The sequence below is a fragment of the Vanacampus margaritifer genome, chromosome 1, assembly GCF_051991255.1.
Source record: "Vanacampus margaritifer isolate UIUO_Vmar chromosome 1, RoL_Vmar_1.0, whole genome shotgun sequence".
In the NCBI taxonomy this organism is placed as follows: Eukaryota; Metazoa; Chordata; class Actinopteri; order Syngnathiformes; family Syngnathidae; genus Vanacampus; species Vanacampus margaritifer.
The window spans coordinates 26,986,855-27,012,805 of NC_135432.1; the positions used below are offsets into that span (position 1 = coordinate 26,986,855).

At 39.1% G+C, this 25,951-nt stretch overlaps 1 protein-coding gene across 1 annotated transcript; it reads right to left on the reverse strand.

Annotated features, from left to right (window-relative positions):
* Positions 1 to 2,713: 2,713 nt before the first annotated feature.
* slc26a6.2 (solute carrier family 26 member 6, tandem duplicate 2) lies at positions 2,714 to 23,867 on the reverse strand. Its single transcript, XM_077544123.1, has 19 exons — positions 23,740 to 23,867; positions 21,994 to 22,151; positions 21,138 to 21,248; positions 16,952 to 17,130; positions 16,702 to 16,866; positions 15,662 to 15,814; positions 15,498 to 15,580; positions 15,267 to 15,414; positions 15,084 to 15,197; positions 13,988 to 14,065; positions 12,148 to 12,243; positions 11,436 to 11,542; positions 11,269 to 11,338; positions 10,360 to 10,452; positions 9,179 to 9,292; positions 8,877 to 9,020; positions 7,660 to 7,714; positions 7,421 to 7,542; positions 2,714 to 4,199 (listed from the first exon to the last, which is right to left on the reverse strand). Exons 1-19 carry the CDS (start codon positions 23,865 to 23,867, stop codon positions 4,176 to 4,178), a joined length of 2,142 nt encoding a protein of 713 aa, XP_077400249.1. The 3' UTR covers positions 2,714 to 4,175.
* Between the last annotated feature and the right edge of the window lie 2,084 nt (positions 23,868 to 25,951).

Below are 25,951 nucleotides of genomic sequence, written 5' to 3' on the forward strand. Positions count from 1 at the left end.
CAATGAGATCGGTGAATCAGGTTTCCTTCGAAGGATTTATTTTCAGAAGCTTCTGAGACACACAGAAATGCAGCCAAAAGCCATTATTCTTCCCCATGTGTGTCTCGCTCCTCCCACGTGCAATCGCCATTATACTCCAGTCATTCCAAAAAGCCCTCCCCTTCTGCAGAAAACAGCCCCCAAGTCCCCTCCCTCTTGCTCTTCCTCCCTCTGCTCTCCCTCTCCGTGGCGCCTCTCCTTCTCAAACAGTCGCAGATAAACATTTGATATGGAAAACAGAAGATCAGATAACCTGGCTCCACTCCAACAGCTGGTCAACCGGTTGTAAACAAAGGAATCTAATTAACACATTTGCTTCACCCGAGCAGGAATGTGTGCACAGAGGAAGCTCCCCCCTCACATCATTTAAATTCTCACCCAGCTCTACTGAGTAAATTAACGCAGTTATGTCCAAATCTAAACAGTTATAACTAAATCAAAACAGTTATAATTAAATTGAAACAGAAGATTCACTTCACTTGCCACTACGATAGTCATTTGTTCCATGCTAGTAAACATAGTAAAATAACATCATCACAGCGTTCCAACATAGAACGGACTGTGTAGAAATAAGTCAGTTAGCATGATAAACAAGTTTTACCTTTGCATTACGAGGCATATTGTCCCCCGGTGTGAGCGTAGCATCTCGTCCCAGAGACTCAGCCAGCGACAAGCTTTTGAATCAGCCCCGGTGTAAGGAGAAGAGACGGCATTGACTACATAATGATATAGGTCGTGCACTGTAAATTTCGGCAAAGTCGACGATTTAATTAACTTGCTAAAAACAGCAGGCAACAGAAGGTAAGTGCTGTTTTCAAACTAGCTTTCTCCAACTAAAGTAAATATCGCGCTCTATGAGTCCCGACTAAATGTGCAACTTCGACTGACAGGCGAACTTCGGTTGAAGTAATAGATTCCATGGCTCTATGGACAATAATAACTTTTAATTTGTAAAATAGCAGTCGCTAAGTCACTAAATCGCTCCTGGTCACGTCCACTTCCATTCAACAATCATTTCCTTCCACCGTCCGTCCAAGGGCAGTCACGTGATCACGTGAGGTCGATGCAAATGGTCAATAGCGATCCAGACGTCACGTCACGTCACGTCACGTCACGTCACGTCACGTGACTAATTCTCTGAACACGCCCTCATAGCGCTACAGACTACAATGATGAGGAGGGATAAAATTAGCGTTTATCCATCAACTTTCCACCCAAGAGCATTGACACTCACCTTGACGAAAAGGACATGATATACATGCGCAAAGTGGACAGATTGGATGATATTACCATTGCTGATGAAGTGGCAGGTTGCTTTTTTTTTTTCAACTCTGCGAGGCTGCTACATGGAATTACCCCCTCTCTTACGCCGGTGAGTACTTTCAAAACTGATCATACAAAGGCTTTACAAGTTTGTACAATCCAGATTTATTTCTCCTTTATGTGTGATTTCTCTTTGTGGCAGCTGATCCACAACAACTACCAATCATTGTTTAAGTGTGGCGTTTGCCGTTTACTCAAAGTGGCAGACCCGTTTTCTATGCTGCCAAAATGTCCGGATCTATATGGCCGAGTATCAGACCAACTTTCTTTTGTTCAAGAAAGTGGGTGTGGCTTGCCAGGCAAGTGGGCCGCGGCCCTGCATACCACTAGAATACATCGGCACCCACCTCCACTTACTAGCAGCTGAATCCCATCTCTCCATTCAGAATCAAATGAAAAGTAATCTGTAGTCAGATGTGACCATACTTCAGGATCAATAATGGGATATGGTCACAAATAAGATCTTGAAATAAGGAGAAAGTGTAGAAAAACATTTTTGTTACTGAAACTGTATTATTTTCATTCTCCACAGAAATTGTTACTATTTTAACTACATTTATTTGTGTCATTGCATATTTTAAAAATCTTTATTAATAGTAGTAGCGGGAGTCCCCATCTTTTATGTTCCCCCACTCTTTCAAAAGCCACACTTTTTAAAGGGCCAGTAACTGGAAAAATCAACTTTTTGGAGCTTTTAGCCATGTTAAAATGCTAATTCCTCACCAAAAAACATCACTGAAGTGGTGTTTTCCTCCACCCCCCCCTCTTTGAGAAATTCTAGGTCATTCTGCTCTCCATGCACCAGCACCTCCCAACCTGAGAAAACAAGCGGGTACTCACTCTGACGTCATTAGGTGCGCATCAACCCCCGCACTTCCTATGCGGACTAATTATCCTTCACATTTGCAATGCCAAAGTGCTTTGAAAATTGTCCGTCTTAAATTCCCAGAAAGGTGCCATGGCTGACACTTGTGCAGGGTTGGGGAATCTAGGTCCAGAAAGTAAAAACCCTGCCACAGATTGGCTTTAGATACAATCTTGTAAGCCATGAAACAAATGATTAGCCCTTTTTTTTATAAACTCAACTTGATGGGTTTAAAAACACACACAAATCTTAATAAACCCAGTTTAAGTAACAATTAAAAGAAACATTTCATGAGGCAGACTCAACATTAAATCCATTAACAGAATTCAAAATAAACACAGTTGGTCAATAAGGAGAGTATCGTGGTTTAGTTTTATTTTGTCACGTTTATTGGTGATAACAATTAAAAAAAGAAAATAAGTTTTTTGGGGGGGTGGAGTTGATAAAGTTTATTTCTAACACACCGTACAAAAGAACTGGAAAAAAATCTACATTTCAAATATCCCAAAATGAAACATTATATGCGGCTAGTCAAAAAAGGAGCAGTAAAAAGTAAAAATTAAATAATTTATCTTTCAGTTATACAACTGCTGGCATCTTGATAACATTTTCCTCAGAAAGCAGTCCAGAAGGTTTCAGTATTTCTTGTTTATTTTTGTAGTGTGATATTCATTTCCTGGCCTTACTCTTTTTGTTTACCCACTTGTTTGGGGTATGAGGCTCATTTCCTGCCCCAAAATAACGTTGACATTTAGTTTTCCATCCATCCACATTTGTAGAAGTATATTTTATATTTTAAAAGTAGCAATTTCTAACCGTTTTTAACAATGCTGTTGGATGAATAGTCTGAGACAGGGAGGGAGGGAGGGAGGTTGGGTGGTTGTAATGTAAATGTAAGGGGGTATAAATTTCAACAAACTAAAGTTCAAAGAATGAAAAGCATATGCACATAGGTATGGTGGGGGGATTTGTGGATCAATTTGAAGATGAATTTAAAACAAAGTACAAATAAATGTGTATAAGTAAAAGAAGTATAAGAAAGAAGGCATTCATAGATAAGTATAGAGAAGAGGAAATGTGTTAGACAGGACTGAGATGTAGATATAAACAAAACAGAATAAATATGTATAAACAATTTTATTTATACGGACGATTGTTTTTTGTGTTATGTATGTGTTATTCATTTATAAGGATACAATATTTATATATATGCTCATATTTCTATGTAAACTTGTAATAGTTAGTGTCATATAAGTCATAAACAGGAGAGAAGAAAAAAAAGTCTTCAAGATGCTAAAATACACTAAAAACAGCAAAAAGTTTGAGTCTACAACGTTTAGTTTAGGTGTGAGAGCCATGTTGAACTTTTTATTGCTTTAAAAGTGTTTTCAGCCCCTGATTGTACACTTCAGGTGAAACTGTCAAAATCTTCAAAATGAGCATAAGCACAATGAAATTAATGCTGGAATCATCTTTAGGATGCTAAAATACACTAAATACGGCAACATTTTTGAGTCTACAACGTTTAGTTTAGGTGTGAGAGCCAAAATGAACTTTTTATTGCTTTAAAAGCGTTTTCAGCCCGATTGTACACTTCAGTTGAAACTGTCAAAATCTTCTAAATGCTATGCAGTGTTGATGTTTTTGTTGTTTTGATTTGTTCTAAGTACTGTAGTTTTTTCATTTTATACATGTTCGAAATAAATTCATTCATTCATTCATTCTTAATGGTAATGCATACACCAATTGGACTAAGAACTATTCTGTCTGAGGATCCATCATGTGTCATTTTATTCTAATGTATAACCCCTCCCAACTTGGCCATCTCACTGGGTCTTTTAAATAGGTTTGGATGTGCAAATGAGTCCCACTTATGCGACTGAGTCCAGTGAGGACAATCCTCTTGCAGTCTTTCATCTTCATGATATGATAAAATCACGCACAGCACTCACAAATGTGTTCCTGTGATCGCCTGTAAAACAAATGAACCGTTCTGTTAGACACACACTCCCCAATGTAACAATTTTCGTTTTATTCCTAATCTGAATTTGTTATGCATGACTTGAATTGTATTGTGCTACCTTTTGTGCAACAATAGTCTCACTTACAGTATTTGCCAATTTGGGTTGAATTAATTAGGGAAAAAAGACTAAATCAATAAGTTTAAAATACCCAAAGGAAATGATGGGTATGATGTAGTAACTAAAATCTTTGATGTCACTTATAATTTCTCTCCTCTTTCTTGTTAATTCCTGGCTAGTTTGGCGTTTTTCCAATGTCATTGCCACTAGCAGGAGCACGTGGTGGTATTTGTAGCCTACACAAGTTCCTTAGGAAGTACAGCTTGCTTTGTCTGCCAGCGGAAAGTCAAAAAGGTGGACTAGATGCCTGGGGACAAGCCAATTCACCCCCCAAAAAATTGTTGGTACCCCTCTCTAAGATGGTGGTCAGTGGTCAGAAATAACTTAAATCTGCCGAAAGTAATAAGAAATCAAAAATAAATGCTGCTTGAATAGTGTACGTATAGTTTTCAAGCGTGTGCACTCCCCATGTAGATCATTTTTCTTTCATTAAAAGAGGGACATACCAACAATGCTCTCGTGTGTAAGTGAGATAAGCAACTGGGGGTCAATTTTGGCTTACAGCATATGCTATTGTTGCAAATTAAAGTGTACCAGTGGAGTAACATTTCAAGGGAAACAGCATATATTGTAAAGTTTGATTAATACCTGGTGTTTCCATTTTTGTGTCTAGTTTTGTATTTGCCAAAATAATTTGGCTCGTTAGTTTGAATATTTGTCACCATGTTTGGGGCGGATGTGACGTCACGACTCACCACGTTGACAGGCCGTCACTTGCACCCATTAGTTACTATTGAGTGAGATGCCAGATCGCTTGTCTATGCATGCAAATCTGGTATCCAGAATCGATAATTTATTTACTATAATTTATTTAAAAGGAAATGATATAACCTGACCCGTCTTCCGGTTTACAAACAGCGTGAGAATATTTACATACGCGACAGCACTTCCTCCTGTCTCATCTTGTTTGTTAAGGCCTAGATACACCAATCCGACGTTGGCCAAATGTGACCGACGCTTACCCGCTGTCGCGTCGGGCCAGACGGCCGCAGAAAAATGACGTAAATACACACCGCACTGACACCGACTATTATGTACCTTCAGTGCATGCGCGAGAAGTAATTCTCCTCCGTACCATGGGCAGCGGTAGTCATTATTCCTAAAGGCAACCGGCAACCTCTTTACGGGGGCGGGATATCAAAATGTAAAAAACTCATACCGGTGTTGACAGCGGCCCCGAGGTAAACGAGGCGGCCAGCTGGTGAAGCGAAAGCGGGCGCTGGAACAAGCTTCGTCCCCTTCTCGTTCCCGAACGCATGGATGTACTCCGTTGTGGCGTATCTTGGACTCTGCTGCCTCCTGGCTGCTACCGATCGTCGTTTCACCCAAAAAGCTTTGGCCGTCCTGCGTTTTGGACGCAGTGCCGACCTCCAGCTTTTGAAGGAGCTTACTCGAGACCGCCGGACGGAAGGGCAATGCACCCCTGCTGCTCCCACAACGATCGCGCTGTTCAATGCGTGGTCATTGACAAAGAAAAACGTTTACTTTGAGGGAGTTTTTCCTTTCCAACAACTTAGATTTCCTCGGCCTGACGGCGACCTGGACTGTCGCTGGTGAGTCCACTGCTATGATTGAATTACTACCGCCTGGCTGTTCTTACTTGAACGCTCCGAGGTGACTATTAAAAAAAACAAACACATTTAAATGTAAACAATGTCTTATTTACCACATCGATCACAGCTTTTAAGCTACCTTCTTTGAAGTCGGCCAAACTCACTGCTGTGCTGTCATTTACCAACCTCCAAAATACAATACAAGGACTTTTTAAACAACTTTGCAAATCTTCTTGCCGAAATCATGCTGAAATATGATCATATCCTCTTTATGGGGGACTTTAATATTCACGTGTGCTGTCCTGAAAAAACATAAATTGAGTTGAGTACTGTTTATCCGCATTGTCACTTCTTGCCCCGTGCGCTGATTCACTAGCTAACAGCCAATCACAGTGATCAAATGCCCCCGACGCCGATTCAGCATGTTGAATTGCTGGACACGCCCCTATCCCCCCCCGCCTCCCCTGACGTATTCCAACTCGATCCGACCTCACGACAGTAATTTATACACTGATCAGACGGCGCATGCCGTCGGCCCAACGCTGTCCGACTCCCAACCTCGGATTGGTGTGTCTAGGCCTTTAGCAAACGGGCATCGCCAGTCACTGATTTGTCAAAAAATGTCACGTTCTATCGGGGGAGTCGGTTGAGCCGAGGTGGCATTCAACAAGGTGATGTCACGGCTTCGCTCCTCGTCAGTGACTATGGCTTCGAGCAGAAGCTGTCATGGTGTGTCAAACAAATTACCTTCCGGGAGCTAAAGCTTGCCAGTGTAACAAAGCACACGTTTTTCTTGATAATCCATATATCCATTCCTCCTTCTGACCACCACAGGTACACTTTAAACTTTAACTACTGGTTTGAAAAGCACACTCTCCAGCCAAAACATTTCCATATGAAAGAGTCAGCGATTTGGATATTTTAGTTTTGCATGTTTCTCATTAGTTCCGTTTTTAGATATAGAAGTGTGGTTGGTTGAAGTTTGCACCAAGTGCCTATAATAAAAAAAAAAATCAATGCCCAAGAGTCCTGACCATTTCACCTTGTGTGGTGACTAGAGGTGTACTCAACAAAACACAATTCAAAATGATTCACTGTACATGGGGTATATGATTCAAGGATGTGTTAATTTTAAAATGTAATGATTCGATTCAGTTTGTCAAATCAAAACCGATTTCATGATTCCTATCGGTTTTTGTTACATCCCTAGTGGCGACACTAGCTTTTAGCACTAGCAAGTGTGTGCCTGAGAGTGCTTTATGTTTGGTATTTTTGCTATTTAATCTTATTTTTAGGTCTACTTTAGGTGCATCAGCTGCACAATGTTTATTAACCTTCATTTGTCATTATCGTCATAAGAGTGTTTGAAGTATATATTTTTTTTAACATACACGTTTATATAATTCAATACACTTTCATGATGAAGATGATCGGAATATAATATTTTTTTACTGTCTAAAACAATCACGTTGGTCGTGTGTCATTGCGCTCTACATCACCTCAGAGATGTACGTTTGCTCCGACTGGCAGTAAAGCACTGCGTCATGGACAGTGACGAAGACAGGAGACGTCACTTTGTCGTTAAAAAATCCGCCGGCGTGCAGATTATCGATCACACCAGCTAGAGAGAGAAACAGAAAGAAGAAAGACTGAATGGAAAAAGTATCGTTTGCATTTAAAAAATGTCTTTTGCTGGCCGATCAGTTTGATGCTTTCCTAGTGATGCTGGGAAACTTACATTGACAAGACGCAAGCACTACCTCCACACCAACTTCCTTGTAATCTTTCACAATCTGAAAAAGACAAAAACAGTACATGTCAGTACATGAGGTTGCTTAGTAGTCTACTAATTGAATTAGCAGTGATTGAATGTCATGTGGATTGCAATAAATGGAAGTAAAGGAGCAACTTTAAGGGTTATTTTAAACTTAAAATGAAGACTTTTTACCCTCACATAACCAAAAAAAAAAGGAGCACAAATTAATCACAGTCCAACTGTACAAGTGCAAGGTGTAGTTTCCACACTGCCAGAAAAAAAAAACAACCTCAACCTTGTTCTTTATTGAAAAGTATGATTTTTTTCTTCAGATTTAAGAGATAGGGTTTACCATAGGGAGAGTAACCTTTCTGTGGAATCTGGTTCTCTTCACCTTGAATTCAGAAAGTGTTGTGCTCTTGTATTCCTCATCTCCATGCAACTCAAAGGAAGTGCTCCTTCAGTTTTGCTTGCTAGCTAATTGTGCTGGACTAGAATTGCTCAACTTTGCATTGCAACTCATGCAGTTTGGATGCTGACTCCCATCATCAACTCAACTCTATAAGCACTTTAAAACAACCACTGCTCTTTTCTTAAAATGGAGCGCAGAGGAAGCAGATTGAATGAAAACAGCAGGGGTTCCAGAATTGCACCCTGTGGAACACCATATGTTTCGTTATACTTGTGAATTCATATTGCACATAATCATCCGACCACTTTTTCTTTTTTTGCTCAACATAGTATGAAGGGATTACAATAATAAAGAAACCACCCGACGTACAATCGCAACAGCCGCAAGTCGATAAGTGAGTGCACCAAATTCTCTGCAGCACAGATATGCCAAGCAATGGAGCGTGATCACCTGCACCTGCCAAGCAGGGCGTGTCATCGCGAAATATTTGAGTCGGGTGTGTGTCTCGACCTCCGCCGAACCCCTGAGACTGACTCACCGAATCCCCGGGGTTCGATCAAACCACTGCTCTAGTGTCTATGAATGAAATACTTAGTTGCTGCCCTTTCTTTTCTGATGGGGAAAATGAGGTGTATATTAGAAGGCAATGTTTATTTTAAGTTGATGGTGCACATGATCACAGCCTTAATGAGTTTGCGCCTCTTATTGATGGAAATATGGTATTTTACGTTTGTCTCCTACCAGGTTCTGTCCTGAAAATAAACGTGTGCATGTGTTATTTTCTTACACTACGCAAGGTCTTGACTCCCACAGTGTCTAAGAAGTTGACGGGACTGAGGTCCAGGATGATGGCTCTGGGCAGGGATGGATCAAGCTCAGCATCCGCGTCAATGGTGGCTACTTTCTTCTCGTGCTCCTCCAGCTCTACTTCCTGATTATGCAGGAGAAGGCAAATGCAAGGCATGTTTTAGTTCTTTCCAAATACTGTAGAGCGAAGGGTAAATGTGGACAATTCGGTTTCCTATGTGAGTAGGATGACAAAATGCAATTCTGTATGAGATGGACTTATTCTATTGATGGTATTCTCACCATATCCACCACATTGTTTTTTGCAGCATTTTTTGCTTTTTGTTTCTCGTTCTTCTTCCTTTTGGCTTCAAGTTTCTTCTTCGCTGACAGGATTTTGGTAATGTCAAAGCCGGACTAAAATACACAGCAAAAGACAATTATACAATGTAAGACTGAATTTTTTCATAGTATAAGTATGCATGAAATACACAAAAAACACTTTTGTCTTTTGCACAAAACCGCATCCACCAATAAGATAAAACTATGAAGATGAACTCCAGCTTCAGGTAGGAGGAACATTCTGGTCTAGTCTCCAGTCCACAACAACCATTCACACTCACATTGACATCTAATGTACAATTGTGAGGATACACAGATGAACAAGAAAAAGTAAAAATAAAAATACGTTTTACAGCCTGGGAAGCTAATGTTGTGATGTTTGTTGTGTTTTCACCACTTTTTATTTTTATTGTTTGTTTTTAACACGAAATATCAGCACTGTACTTTCCCTCCTACTTTTGAGGCGGGTGCCACTTTATTTACATATGTGATTAACTGCAGTTTATTTACGTAACTGCAACTAAACTGCACGAGGAAATGAAAAGAGTTTCTTCCTACTCTCTATTTCACAAAGCAATTATTTTTGGGAACAAGTGCAGTCTATTGTATGTTGGCGCTGAATGACGGCTTTATGCACCGAGAAACATCGACTTCCTCATTGAAAACAATCCTTCCTGAAAGCACCCGATAATAAAGTAACTGCAATATTGCAAGATCTGCAGTCATTTCACAGTGAGTGACATTTCTGTGAAAGCTTATTTGTGCTCCAAAGCTAGGGAAGCGAAAAAAGCTCACCATTGCTTGTCTTATTGACAAGTTGACATGTAAATGAATTAGAAGCTTATGATCTTTTGTCAAGCATGTTTTTCTTAGATCCGTATTTCATCTTTTCCAAACAAAAGTGATGCGGAGGAAAGACTTGGCTGACATTTTGAACAATGTTGGAGATGTAATTTTTGAAAGAATGTGGACATTTTAGTGTGAATGACTGTGAGGGGACGGTGTCCATATTAACAAATACAGTTAAATACCATTATATTGCCGTTCACCTATCATGGACTTTCTGTATTGCAGATTTTTCTGGGTTTTTTTTCTTGTGTGTGTGTGTGTGTGTGTGTGTGTGTGTGTGTGTGTGTACTCACCTTCTTGGCCAGTGCATCTTGATACATTTCAGCATTTGCAAAGTAGAGCGTGGCAGAAGATCGAAATATCAAAATACCGGGCACTTCTCTCAACTAACAGCAGTCACACACAAAAAAATACATTCACAATGCTATCCAACAAATTTTGATCAATATACACTGACAAGCTACAACATTATGACCACATTAAATGAAGAATAACTATAGAGTTAACTCCCCTCTAAGGGTGCTCGATTATGGAAAAAATATTGATCACAACATGATTACCATATTCAAACGGATCCTTTATTTATTGGTACAAAACAATGAAATGTTTAAATGTAAAAACATTAAGACAAATAAAATTATTTGAAACACTAGACTGTAATTTTGTAAGTTCCTTTTTGGATCAAACAACATTTATAAAATTAAATATATAAAAAAAAAAAAAAAAGTGCAAGCTAGCTAGCTTTGAGAGGGAGGCGTGGAAGAGGAACTCGTGGGCACATACCTCAAAAACAAATCAAAATTAGTATTACTCCTTCTTTTACAATTTTGCCAATTTTGTAATCGTAGAGTGCAATAATCGGAATCGGAATTGAATTACTATTACTACTAATCCCGCCTCCCCCTTCCCAAATTAATAAATTAATTGTTAGTTCACCACTAGATGGTGCTAAATCCTACACACTGTGTGTTTAAGAAAATTTGAATGTGGGTGGTTCAGCTCATCCTATAGTTTTTGCTAAAGATTATTGAACGTCAAATCTCTTAAATCCTGTTTACGCCGACAAAACGCAACAAATGTTGGTTCAGTTTATAATGTACATCATACATTGATTATTTATGTAAAATGTAGAGCTGGAACGTTGTGCTCTACAAATATTTACTACATGCACTACATTGACTCTGAAATATCAGAATCTTTACCTGAGTGTAGTCCTCCATAGGTCTGTATATTTCTGTGTTTGGAACCTGCCCCAATTTGGAGTACTTAGGTCTGAAAAAACAACAACAAAATGACGAGAAAATGTCAATCAACTGCAATAACATTTCCACCTTGCAGAAATAATAGATGATTATTATCTATTTCCTACAACTGTGTCCTGAAGATGACAGTAAGCATTGAGAAGCCAATGGAGGCAGCGAGTCCCAGGTCAGGGTTCAACAGCACGGTGAGGAGGAAAGTGGCTATCCAGACCACCTGCAAAGAAGACATTAAAAGCAGCTTTTTATTTCCACCCTGGGAACAAAATGCTAATATCACATAGCCTTGGCTGTGTATTGTACGGTCTTGCACACTTATCACCATGTACCTTTTCCCAGACCTTCAGACCAAGATTTTAAAAAAGAAACAATAGTCTTATGTTTAATATTTTAATAAATTACATCATGCTCTCACCATAGGCAACTTTGCTGATTTTGTTACCAATGCAGCTCTGCTTACCTTTTTCTCGCACTAAGTGCTTTGGTGCAGTGTAGTAGCATTGAAATGGCAGACCTTTGGCCCAACCTAGCTGCCAAGTCATATGCGAAGAAACTTGGTGGGAATAGTTAGCCAGTTAATGAGAACCTAAAATTCTGAACGGCTCGTTTACAGACACATTATCGGAAAGAGGCGGTTCAAAAAAGATTGACTTGGTGGTTTAATTTCACACCTGACGGGTGGCCAGGCACATCAGAATCTTCAAAATGTGTTTAGGGAGTCCGTTTTCTTTATGTCCCCAAAAAAATGTTCACTCAAGTTCTGTTACTTTGTGAAAATGTGTCATTCACTCTACCTGATTAACTACCCTTTTTTCAACTCACCATGTCTGTTTTATTACTCCTCCACAATGCAGGTATGTCCATAAATTGCTTCATCATACCATGTAAGTTCACATAGATGATGGCAGCCAGCATTGCCTACATAAAAAAACAAAAACACGACAATAAAAACAGAAGTACCCGCAAGATTTGTTGTCTTTGTCTCTCCAGCACAAACAGTGAGTCAAATAATGAAGCATGGTGATTCATGATGCGCCACACATGCTGCACGTGATCCTTGAATATGATTTGTACTGTAAAACAACAGAATGACCAGCTTGTGTGTGACTCATGTTGTGTGGAGACAAGTGGCTGCCTCTACACTTGAAGGTTGTTGATCAAGTACCTTTATCAAAGTGCTCTCATGTTCTCTCCATGAGAACGCTGTGGTTTGTTTGTATTTGTGTAGACACGAATGGTCTATGTAGTCGTACAAAATGTCAGCCACCCAGTTTGCCACTCAAGCAGTGTAGCAATGAGCATTCAATTCAACTGTTAGCCATCAGTCGATAAAGCCCAGCTAGACAGTATCAGTACTTTGCTGTTGGCCTCTCACGCCGTCCTAGCAACAAACACAGGGAACTTGCGATATTGGACGCCAGACTCGAGATGAAATAACCAAGGTTAGCTTAGTGCTAGGCTAGCCACTGTTGACATTTAACATTTTCAATTCATATTTTTACTGTTTTTGAATTTACTTATAGGTATATAGATGCCATATAACTATGTGCAGTTAAATGAATAACACTGTGATAATGATTTTGTGAAATATATTGGAACCTCTCACTCCCTGCCAGCTCTTGAGATAAGAATGTGTATGTTTTAAAAGTTGTCAAGTTCTCATGTCATTAGTCATTTGGTCGTAAAAACTGAAGGTCCAAGGTCAAAGCCTGTCTACATCATTTCTCCGAGGCTGGTGGGGAGCTGAGATAATCGTATCAGTATCATCATTTCTGCTTATTAAGAACACTAATTCTTTGTCAAGTCTAAGGGGGGGAGAATCTTTTGTACTAGTATAAAGCAACTGTGTGTTTCCATATTCGACACACTGGAAGCTTAACATCACCTTTCGAATGTAAGCTTTTTTCCTGTGTCTTAAGAGCTCTTAATAAAATCCTTGCAAGGGAAACTTTTTCATGAAATCTCAATTCTGATTTATTTGAACACGCGAAAGATTACACTTAATAAAGTAATCAAATAATGCCTTCACCAGCAGCTGGTACGACAATGCGGACAGATTTAAAATTGGACCTGGTCGGTGCTGTATTTCACTTTCTTTTCTTTGGTCTTTCCTCGGGTCTCCTGACGGCCTCACGACTCTGGCTGGAAGTGTTCGGTTTAGGTGAAGGGTATGGGATTTTTTAATAGGTTTTAGGTGAACTAATGATTACACACTGTCACGCACGCACACACGCACGCACACACACATACTCACCCACACATACTCACCCACATACAAAATAAAAAAAAAAAAAATTATTTAAAAAAAATATATATATATAAAAAAAGAGCGAGAGCAATGATGATGACATGTCAATGAACAATACTGAGCTCTCCAGGAGAAAAAAAAAAAAGATTTAAAATTGGACCAAAATAATATCCTGGGTTCTGCCGTTCATTTCTTAGACTGGTGTGTTTTTCTTTAGCAAAAGTACAATAAGTAGCACTGTAGGGTAAATCGAGTCAATTGATTATTAAATAACTGAGTTGATCCAGAACTCATTCGTTAATGTCAACATGAATAGTGAACGCAGATTTTGGGCACGAGTTCAAGCTCTAGAGATGAAACATTTTCATTCACTTCTCTGTTACACATGCACAAGATAAAAACACACACACACACCTTGGGTAAGTCTTCAAACAGAGCTCCAATCCACAAGGTGATGAAAAGAATAACAATGGCTGAGAGTGCCCCGGCAACCTGCGTGGAAGAGACGCAATATCAATCAGGCCCTGCCTTTCTTCTTTTAATGACGCTAAACGATCATTTGTCCTTTTAGCGCTTTAGGTACTGTGTGACGTTGAAAAGTTTACTCAACTGCAGACCTCCGCCAAGGCTTTGACATTCATCAACTGAAAAATCAATAAATCTGACATCTTAATAGATAAAAGGACAGAAACAAGATTTCATAAAGGTATAATTGTGGATTTCTAGAAATAAATGGTTGTAGCCAGCCAAAATCTATCATACTAGATAAGCTTTTTAAAAATATATATATATTATTAAATATACAAATTTAAAGAGGCAAAAGACATGATAAATGTCCCCGATATTGTTGGACTTTTTTTTTTTAAGGAAATGCAACATTTTGCACCACAATAGACAATCCTGGTATGTTCTCAGATAATGTGGACAAGAGCATTTCTAATTAATTATGAAATCAGATTACTAGATGTGCTTGTTTGTAGAAAGAGTATGAATGATTAGACATTGAACCTTTTGTCAAAATCCACTGAAAATGTTAGCTGTCCTTTGATGTTGATTCATTTGCTGTCTTTTCCAGCTTTTTTTTTTGTTTTAAATAAAAAAATCACTATCACTATCACTACCCTATACTGCATTGTATGCTGTGCTATAATAACACGTCATCAAAATTGAAGAAAAACATTTTGGGCTACATTGAGTTCTCACACAAAAACTTTTTGTATCAAGTTTGATATTGACATGAGCAGAGGTAACAACGCAACACGACAAAAGTAAAGTTGAGGTATTACAATAATAAAATATTCATTTTGCTAGAAAGACGCTTAATTTTATGTGCATAAAGATAGTGCTGTACCTGAGGATTGTTGAGAATCTTGTCACGTTCGACTTTGGTATAAGTTTAACATACATACAGTAGTTTGTATTTAGCAGGTCTGCTGGTCGTCAACAGTTTTAAACTGAGTGGAAAAAGGCATAAGAGCAAAATGAAATTGATATAAAATATCCTGCCCACCTGAGACTTCCCTCCCGTGCTTTCCTGAACCATAGAGCGGGACATGGAGCAACTGACGGTGATACACTGGAACATTGCTCCAATGGAGTTACTGAGCCCCAAGGCTAGTAGTTCCTTGAGAATAAAATGGATACATTTGAAGTCGGTCATTTCAACGCCCTGGTCTTCATGCTTGTGTCCTACCTGGTTACTGTCCACTTTATATCCATATTTCAGCGCAAAGATCCTTCCCAGCGAGATGGCGATGCCGTAGCCAACCACAGCCAGGGCGAAGGCGTCCCCAATCACCTGACCAAAGTGCGAGGTGGTCGGGAAAACAGGTGGCTGGAGGCTGCTCGATAAAAGACAAGGATCTAGACCAAAAAAAAATCACCGTAACATATGCTTATGCTGATTGAAAACATTGTTTCTCACCCTGACGGAATTTCTCCAACCACATCCACTTTATATTTCCCCTGTAAATCGGCTTGCCAGGATACCAACGTAGCTATGGTGATCTGATGTGGAGGTGTTTAATAAATGGATATAAATGGATATATTTGTGTGAGTGAAGCACATCTGAGGTTCTTTATACTCACACCAAGCAATTCCACAGGTATTGGGATAGGTATTTTTTTACTCAAGTATGAATTGAGCTCCTTGGCAAGGATGAGGCCAACAATGGCGACAATGCTGACCACCAGAGTGCCGACGTTGGTCTTTGGAATGAGATAACATATCTCCACCACTGTCTGTAATAAAATGATAAAGGAGATGAAAAGTGTATGTGATGTGGCATAAGCAAAGACAAGAAAAGACATTTTGCAACTTTTGAAAATTAAAGTTTCAGTGAATGTCTATGTACAATACTATGAAAGTTACTATGTCAGTAAACTCAAACTAAAATCAACTCAAATGAAACTTTTGAATCACATTCAGTATGAGGAAAAATATGTCAACGTCATCAAAATACAGTATATGCTATTGTTTACATTTGTATTAGAGCTGTCAAATTATAATTTTTTTTAAATCAGATTAATCACATTTTAGAATGTTGATTAATCACAATTAATCACTTAATTAAAATTGTGTTTTTTAGCAACAATTTTTGCCCACCAAATTTAAAGAGCACCTGTTATGTGTTAATTTTTTCGTTATGAGGACTACACACACTCATCCTCTTGTTCAGTTAATTACTTGCATCATTTAAAATGGGGAAAAAATTATGCCAATAAATTGACATGAACAAATATTCGGAATGTCATACGTAAACATTTATTAAATGCTTTAGTTTAATGCATGTACTCATGTTTATTGCTCAAAAACCTGTGCTACCTTTAACATAGCCATCCGCTGTCATAATAAAGGATAATCTATGGTCAAAATTATCAGCGTGATTAATCTGCGTTAATACATGATTAATGTGATTTTTTTTGGTGATTAATTAATTACTTAACGCTTTCATTTTTACAGCACAAATTTGTATACAAAATGGCAAGACACTCTTTTGTACTGCATCACATTTCTGATAATAGTAGTTATGAATGTTACATAGCATAGGCTCATTAGACTGTGGTACTTTTTCTTTCTAAATTGTAATCACAACATGTTTCCATATGAGCACGATGACCTAACATACATATATCAAGGAGAGTGGCCCGCTGTATCTCAAGGGGACGATTCCAAATGTGTATTTGAGCTGGGACACGATAACGTGGATTGCAGCCCCTGTGGTGTAACCTCGGACCAGCGGCTCAGAGAGGTAGGTCACCACAAAACCGAAATGGACCAGGCCGAGTACGATCTACATGGATTGGACAACAAGATACTGTATGTGAACTCAGAAATTCAGGCTTCGTTACAACTGGGCATGGAAGCAAATAGTGCACCTGAAATAATCCTGCTAAGAAGGTAACGGCAGTCGCCACTCGGATCCGTTCTGCATCGCGAGCAGGGATGTCCAACGCGCTCGTGTTGGTCACGTTGTCCCATGAAGTCATAAAGTCTGAGTCTGGAGCTAATCGCTCCGTAACCCCACCGAGCATCACACTAATCACTGCAAATGTTCCTGAAGGAGAGAAGAGTACAACTCATAATCCAAATACTGTACATGTCCTCAAGGACCGGAGTCCTGCAGGTTTTAGATGTTTCCGCCTACCAACACCAGGATCGTTATCAGGCATGCTGATGAGCTAATTATATGAATCAGGTGTGCTAGTGAGCGGAAACATCTAAAACCTGTAGGACTCAGGACCCCGGGGACCAGAATTGGTGAACCCTGCTCGACAGTATATCTACTTATCGACATTCCTACCACTAGTGTGCACAGGCCCCCCTAGTGGTGCTCACACCCTTGCACCCCCCCGAGGAAACGAAATGGACAAGTGACACATGTTTGAGATCTCAATCATGTCTCATTTACTTCTCCTAGATAACAATGAGATTGGTGAGACCAAACTGAGACTACGGTGTGCTGCTCCTGTGTCTTACCTTTTTCTCAGGAGCAATGCCATGCACTTATTCTCAAATTAGTCTCCTTTGGAGTTTAAAATGATATCTCAATAAGGTCTCACATATTTCGCAGTGTTTCTCAGCTCGCCGCTTGTGTCTTGTCCAGGTCGTCTCGTCAATTTGTTTGTACTATTAGTTCTATAGTTATACTATACAACGCTAACTTATATACCTTATATATATCTATATATAAATCATATTTATCTTGTATATTACACTGTATATTACTGACATAATGTACAGTGTAAAAAAAGATTTTAAAGAAAGTAAAAAAGAAACAACAAAAAAAACTGTTGTTTCTGGGAAACAACAAGATGTGGATGGCTCGCAATTGCATATCATGAAAATACTGTTTAACCTAATTCAGAAAAAGGTAATCAATTATTAGCTGTGTGATATAATTTCACTTTCAACTTCTTCTGGAGGAATGTTGTTGTTTTCTGTAATTGCATGCTCTTGATTTGTAATACTATAGCTATTTGACAGTGTTAGTTTTATGTTAATTTTGTTTTCAGGTCCAATCAATAGTTTCTGCTCAAACAATCAGATTTTAAATGTATTGTACTTAAATGTGCAAAATATGTGCCGGTGAGAAGAGAAGCAGAGGGCCGGCCTCTGCCCTCTCTCAAAAAAAGAGCCCTTTGGAAAGTTCGTTTTTTGTTTTTTAATAAATAGTTTGCTGAAACAGGTAAATGTTGATACAATCTTTTAGAAAAACTGCATGAAAAAAACAAAACAATATGCGTCCTGTGCGCGCACGCACCTGACCTAGATCTCTCTCTCTCTCTCTCTCTCTCTCTCTCTCTCTCTCTCGCTCTCTCGCTCTCTCTCTCTCGCTCTCTCTCTCTCTCGCTCTCTCTCTCTCTCTACCGCTAATTACCCACGGTCGCGTGTGGGACACACACACACACGCATCTACTTCCCCTGCTGCTCCACCCCAGCCAGGTAACTGTGTTATGAATCCAGTGAAATTGTATTGTTTGTTTGCCCTCTATTTCCTACCTGTAATCATTTTGTTGTGAAGTAACATGTCTCATACAGCACAAACAACTGAGCATAAATTAGCCCATATTAGCCACCTAGTTTAAAATGCTATATGCTAATTCAATAATAGATAACATGATAACCACCACATAGTAAGACTAATGACGGTGAAAGGAAGCTCTCTGTGATCCATGCATTGAAAAGCATTGGACTTTGAATCATTGTAATTTGATTTGTGGGGATTATTTTGATTTAAAATGTGACAAACTGTTGTTTGTGTTATGCTAGTAGTCACAAGCAGAAACAATCCAATACGTCATTGGTGATCGAAGCATTTAGATTGAGTTGCATTGTGGAAATATCAGAAATGCCCGGATGTTTGGAATTGTCAATTGCCTGTGAAAAATACCCTTTGCCTTCTTGTAATGACAACCGTCAGTCTTATTTATTCTCATGCCATTGGTGTGTTTGCTTACAATTGGTCTATTTATTTAGTAATTGTAGCATAATGCCTAGAAAGGAGAGGCTGAAAAGGGGAAAAGAAAAAGGAGTCGGGGGAAGCATCTCTCTGCTCTCTTGGATGAAATCAAAGACGCATGAAGATGAAAGGTCAGACTCAGGGTTTGTAAGTAGTTTGTACTAAATCAGCAGACATGAAGCTATTATTAGCTAAATTATTAGCTATTATTTAGTATAAACCATAACTGTAAGTTACTTCTATGCTACAAGTCTTGCAGTCATGTTGCCCTAACAGGCTGGTATTAAAACTAGCTGTGGGGTATTATTAATTATTATTATATGTGTGTAATGTTTATTTAAAAACTTCTATTGACATTTCCGAACATTCAATACAACACAATGCAAATGCTTCCTTTATACGGTGAAAACAAACGTCAGATTGTAATGCTTTTTCCTGTGACTATCATACAAACAACATCTCATCACATTTTACAACAATCTAAAGTCCAAAGCTTTTCAATGAGCAGATAGATTTTGTTCACCAAAATTGACGGCCGTCTTGACCTGTGACGCTATCTCGGAATTGTCAGTAAGGTTTATTCCTTGTGCACAAAAGTGACCTTTTTTTCCCCCGGAGCACTTGCTCCCCAAAACCTTCTACGCCACTGATTCCTACAACCAAATAATTGAAGTTTCCTGGGAGTATATCAGCTTTGTCTTCAACGGGCCCAGATTTCACACTAAGTACAAACCCCAACTTCAATTAAATTGGGAAGTTGTGTAGAACGTAAATACAAACATAATACACTGACTGGCAAATCTTTTTTAACTTATTTTTAAATGAATACACTACAAAGACAAGATAATCAGTGTTCAAACTGATGAATGTTATAGTTTTTTTAGGCAAATGATTCCCCCTGAATGAATGCATGAGCAAATAATCCAACCGGTTGAGAGTTTAATAAACACATTTGTCAACAAACCACTGCAAGGAATTTAGGCTTTTCATCATCTATGGCCCATATCTGAGATAAACTGATGCAAAGCAAAAAAGTGTGCTGTGGTCTGACGAATCCACATTTCAAATTGTTTTTGGAAATCCCGGATATTGTGGCCAAAAAGGAAAAAGGACCATCTGGATTATAATCAGTGCAAAAGTTGAAAAACTAGCCTCTGTGACGGAATGTAAGTTGCACATCTATAAAGACACCATTAATGCTGAAAGGTAAACATAGGTTTTGAAGCAATACTGTATATGCCGCCATCCAAGCAACACTTTTTTTCCATCTTATTTCAACAAGACTATGTCAAACCACATTCTACATGCAAGCTGCAGCATGTAGCAATTTGCCCAAAACTATTTTTAAAATAGCCTTTTTATTTGAATATTTATGACTCAAACATCTCCTAATAAGAAGATTAAGCAGATCACTCCTGCTAGCTTCTGGCCAATCATTTTGAGATTGGATCCGGGTTTGAATTTCCCGCCTTCTGTCACGTGTGCATTGTGTAAGTGAGTAGGGAGTGTGCAGTTTCATTTTTCAGCCACACGTGGCAGTAGCGATTCCAAATTGAATTTTATGCATTCAGCATCTTTAAAACAGCGTGACTTTGTAGTAAAAAAATAAAATTAAAATAAAATACAGCGTGAGCACTCTTTACCAGCAGTCCAGACCTGTCTCCCAAAGAACATGTGTGACATCATGATGTTCAAAATATGACAATGAAGCCCCTGCGAGTTGTTCATCAAGCAAGAATTGGAAAGAACATCAATTCCCAAACGTCTATTGAGTGTTAATAAAGGTGAGTAAGGTGATGTAACACAGTGGTCAATTTGAGTGAAAATTTATGTTTATCCATTTGTACTTTAAATACAGTATCTTGTCTTTTTTGTATATTCAATTGAATATAGGTTGAAAATAATATGCGATCATGTTATCCTGTTTTTATTGAAATTTTATATTTACAATTTGGAATTGGGATTTGTAAAATTGTGTGTAAATTGAGTGTACAGTATACTTTTTGTGACATTTTTGTTTGGTGGTGTCCGATGAGATCTTTCTAATGTAAAATATGTGCTCAATAAAAGTCGTTAGACACTGTGAATGGCGAATTACCAACCTATTGAGATGTGCTTGGAGGTGCCGAAGATGAAGTAGATGAGGACGGGGTAGAAAGAGGAGTAAAGGCCGAAAACTGGAGGAACGGCCGCTAACAAGGCATAGGCCATACCTTCAGGGCCACAAAAAAAACAATCAGCATATCAAACGATTACTTTGTTAAAAGGAACCCCGACTGTCATGACAAGTTGCTCTATATTATTTATTTGGTTGTTACTAACATAACTATGAGATTCTTTGTTCAAGAATAATTTCCAGTTTAATACATTTTGTAGAAACTTTATTTGGACGTACGCCGCCAATGTTATTTACGTCGCAAAACATTCAGTGCGTAGTGACGTAGAATGGCGGCAGGCTCTCTGCAGAGCAATGTGGAAAAGAAATAAAGAAAGCAAGGTAAGCCTCCGTTGTGTTCCTAAAGTGACAATCAAAACTCTTGAATGCGTCTGCTGAATGACAAGAGCACGGCGTGGAGGAGGGTGACTCTCCCGATAGCGTGTTGTTTCTTCAGGAACACTACGAGGCTTATCTTGCTTTCTTTATCGTGTTTCACATTGCTCGGCAGAGAGCCTGCCGCCATTCTATGTCACTACGCACAGAATGCGTTGCGACGAAGTAACAATGGCGTCCAAATAAAGTTTCTACAAAATGTATTCAATTGGAAATGAATTTTGAAAAATGAGTCTCATAGTTATGTTAGTAACAACCAAATAAATAATATTGAGCAAACTTGTCATCACAGTTGAGGTTCCTTTTAAGACCAAATGTATCGAGCTTAAGTGACAAACTGAAGTTGCACGTGTTCAGCAAGCGCAAAAATGCCTGCAATATGTTTCTATAAAATATTCATATCTGACCTTGGGGCAGCTGCATGATGCCCACACTGAGTCCAGAGATGAGGTCACCCAGTGCATTTTCTTTGATGGCGTAACGAGGCAACCAAGACAGAATAGGGATGCTACCCAGTAGGGAGCTCTTAATGCAGGAACTTAAAGACCTGAGATGAAGATACGACCTGGGGGGGAGGCAGACATGGTTCATTTGTTTTCATGTACCTGTATACTTTAATTGGTGGTCTCTGTGTGAAGCAGCAGATGCGAAATGGCGAATGTGAATCTTTTCCTTTCATGCGAGTACAGCATGTACTGTACAATAATTAACAGTAAGGGAGTTTTTAAATTTCTTGAAATAATCCTATGAAAAAAGTGCATAATTTTTTTTTTCATATCAGACTATTATGAATTCTATAAATACACATTACATACATCACACACACACACACACACACACACAATTATGTCTTTCTAATGCAAATATTAATATACCGGTAGCAGCCTGTATTACTTTATTGTTGTGCAAACTTTAGTTTTACAGTATTGAAAAGATTATTGTGTTATCACAAAAGTAATCCATTAGGTAACTCTGTGACAGGAGGTGGAGCCAACATTTCAGAAGTGGGTCGGATAAATTATTAAGGAAACTTTTATGAGCAATTGATCGTCCATTCACATTTAACAACAGTACTCCTCTCCAATGAGGCCAAAGAGATACTCTAAGTAAAAGTGTCAAAGTCTGTTTAAGGTAAAACACAATGACAAGATCATTTGTATAGAAAATAGATGGTTGGATTTTAAAACAGTTTTTCAAAATCTTCTCATTTGAAATATCAAACATGAATATTTTCTGCTTTCCTTATAGCCTTCCATGAAAGTAAACAAAATGTCTTGAAAAACATGACATGATGATTATCAATTTGGATTTAGGAAAAATGATCAATGATATTTTCGCCCATTTTCGGACATGTTTTGAATCCAAGAAAACCCCTGGCATTTCCAGACTTTGAGTGCCAGAACCCATTTCGACATCTGAAAATCCTTAGAAGTCCACCAAAACCTTTGTAAACAAGTGGGTATACTGTGAAAATGTTAATTAATAATCACTCCAATTCAGTCGTTTTAGACATTATTGTGAATGTGCTTTTATTCGGTCAACATAACTAATAAATAACTACCATATTGAAAAACTGTATGAAAAAGAAATCATGAACATCAAATCAGATTTTTTAAGATGTTACATGTATTCCAATCAATGACAATATTAGGATTTTTTTGAACTTTATGAAACATGGCGTGCTTGGGTGACGTCACAGAAACCGTTGCAAGGCGATTACGTGTCGACCTGCGAGTCAGCTTTTTCAAATTCTTCATCTAAATGCCGCCTCCTCTCACTCAAACCACCCATCCACGCCAAGTCCATAAATAAAAAGCAGAGAAAATGAGCAACCACCTAAAGTTTTTCTCTTTCCTCGTGATTTTCGTCGCGCGGTGCTTTGGTGACGTCAAAGGAGAAACTGTCGCACGGCGTTTACGTGTCAATCGAAACTCGTAACGTCGCGAAATGGGTCGTACTCCGCAGTGGAGACACAGCCACAAGCGGGCCGGCTGAGAGGACGGTTCCTGTGAAAGTTCCTACCCCCCTCACCATACACGAATGTCCTGCGGTGGAAACGCGGCTATAGGGGTTTCTCGAATTTGTTTGTGGGCCAAAAAAAAAGAAAAAAAAAGTGTTGGTAATATGCCAACATGAAGATGAATAAAGTTTACCTGAGTGATTTTTTGACCCGGTCACACACAGATGCTTTTGGTGGCAAAACCCCGGCAAGTTTCTCCACAGTTTCTTCATCCATGATCTCCCTGTGGACTCTGTTGACTAGTTCTCTCCTCTGCTCCATCACTAACAACAAAGAAGGTTTACAATAACACCTGATGGATCTTGATTCCTAAAAATACACATTATGGTTCCATACTTAAAAAGCACAGATAACGTGTACGTAGCAACAATTACCTTGTGCTTTCCTGCTGTATCCAGAAAAATAACAAATGATAAAAAAAAGGAGTGTTCAGTTCGTTTTTCCCAAATCAGGTGACATGGGTGCTTGATGAACTCATCCAACTGAATAAAATAAAGTTTGTTATTTCCTATGAGGTCCACTTGACGACAAATGATTCCTCGCTATGTGCAAAGCAGTCCCCCAAGCTTTCAGTCCAATTTGTTGAAGAGTCTTCCATCAGATTCAAGTGGGGCAGCTCTTCATTGACTTTTTCTTAGCCACAAGAAATAGCCGAGCACACTTCGTCCCTCTTTTAACCCGAGCTCTTTGTTATATCTTGTATCCGCGAGAGATTAGATTAGTCAGCCATTGGAGCGCAGTGAGGGTGGTTTCTTGTCCAATGATTACACCACACGGAAGAAGATATGATGCCAGCTGGATTACTTTCAAAACAGATAACAATTAACTGAGCCGGAGAAACAGTAAGGCAGTCAAAAGGTGATGTTTACACAACTGTCTTCTCACAGCCTCGCGCAACACCCCTAAAAAAAAAAAGTCATTTGAAATGACTTAATTCCAACATTTACATTTTTAATCAATCACATCTTTGAATTTTGATTTATATATATATATATATATATAAAAAGGCTTTTCCTTTCGGCTCTTCCCTTCAGGGGTCGTCACAGCGAATCAGTTGCCTCCATCTAACCCTGTCCTCTACATCCTCTGCTCTCACACCAACTACCTTCATGTCCACTTTAACTACATCCATAAACCTCCTCTTTGGTCTTCCTCTAGAACTCCTGCCTGGCATTTGGAAACTCAGCATCCTTCTGCCAATATACTCACTATCTCTCCTCCGGACATGTCCAAACCATCTCAGTCTGGGATCTCTGGCTTTGTCTCCAAAGCCTCTATCATGTGATGTCTCTCTGATTTACTTCATTCTATCCATCCTGGTCACTCCCAAAGAGAACCTGAGCATCTTCATCTCTGCCACCTCCAGCCCCGCCTCCTGTCTTTTCCTCAGTGGCACTGTCTCCAGACCAAACAACATGGCTGGTCTCAGCACAGTTTTATAAACCTTTCCTTTCATTTTAGTTGAAACTCTTCTATCACACATCATACCTGACACTTTTCTCCACTTGTTCCAACCTGCCTGCACACGCTTCATCACTTCTTTTCCACACTCTCCATTGTTCTGGACTGTTGACCCTAAATACTTAAACTCCTCCACCTTCTTGGTCTCTTTTTTCACAGATACTCCGTCTTGCTACGGCTAACCTCCATTCCCCTCCTTTCCAGGGCAAACCCCCACGCCTCTAGCTTCTCCTCCACCTGTTCCCTGCTCTCATTACAGATTACAATGTTATCTGCAAACATTGTCATAGTCCATGGAGATTCCTGTCTAACCTCGTCTGTCATCCTGCCCATTACCATAGCGAACAAGAAGGGGCTCAGAGCTGATCCCTGATGTACACCCACTTCCATTTTGAACTCCTCCGTCACACCTACAGCACACCTCACCACTTTCTTACAGTCTTCATACATGTCCTGCACCACTTGAACATGCTGCTCTGCCATTTCAGACTTCCTCATACAAAACCATAGTTCCTCTCTGGGCATCCTGTCGTAAGCTTTCTCCAGATCTACAAAGACACAATGCAGCTCCTTCTGACCTTCTCTGTACTTCACAACGTCCTCAAAGCAAATACTGCATCTGTGGTAACCATACTGCTGCTCACAAATGTTCACCTATGCCCTCAGTCTAGCTTCATCTACTCTTTCCCATAGCTTCATTGTGTGGCTCATTAGCTTTATTCCTGTGTAGTTGCCACAACGCTGCACGTCTCCCTTGTTCTTAAAAATGGGCGCCAGCACACTTCACCTCCATTCCTCAGGCATCTTCTCACTATCTAAGATCCTGTTGAACATCAACATTTTTTTCCAATCAAATTTAAAGAGAACGTATTCATAAAATAATT

What these genes read in the sequence shown, in the direction of transcription:
- slc26a6.2 (XM_077544123.1), bottom strand. Translation starts at nt 23,867, where the DNA reads ATGGAGCAGAGGAGAGAACTAGTCAACAGAGTCCACAGGGAGATCATG. An exon ending in CGGGTCAAAAAATCACTCAG is followed by an intron (nt 22,152 to 23,739) that starts GTAAACTTTATT and finishes CCTCCCCCCCAG; the next exon opens with GTCGTATCTTCATCTCAGGT. An exon ending in AGCAAACGTACATCTCTGAG is followed by an intron (nt 4,200 to 7,420) that starts GTGATGTAGAGC and finishes TTTGTTTTACAG; the next exon opens with GCGATCACAGGAACACATTT.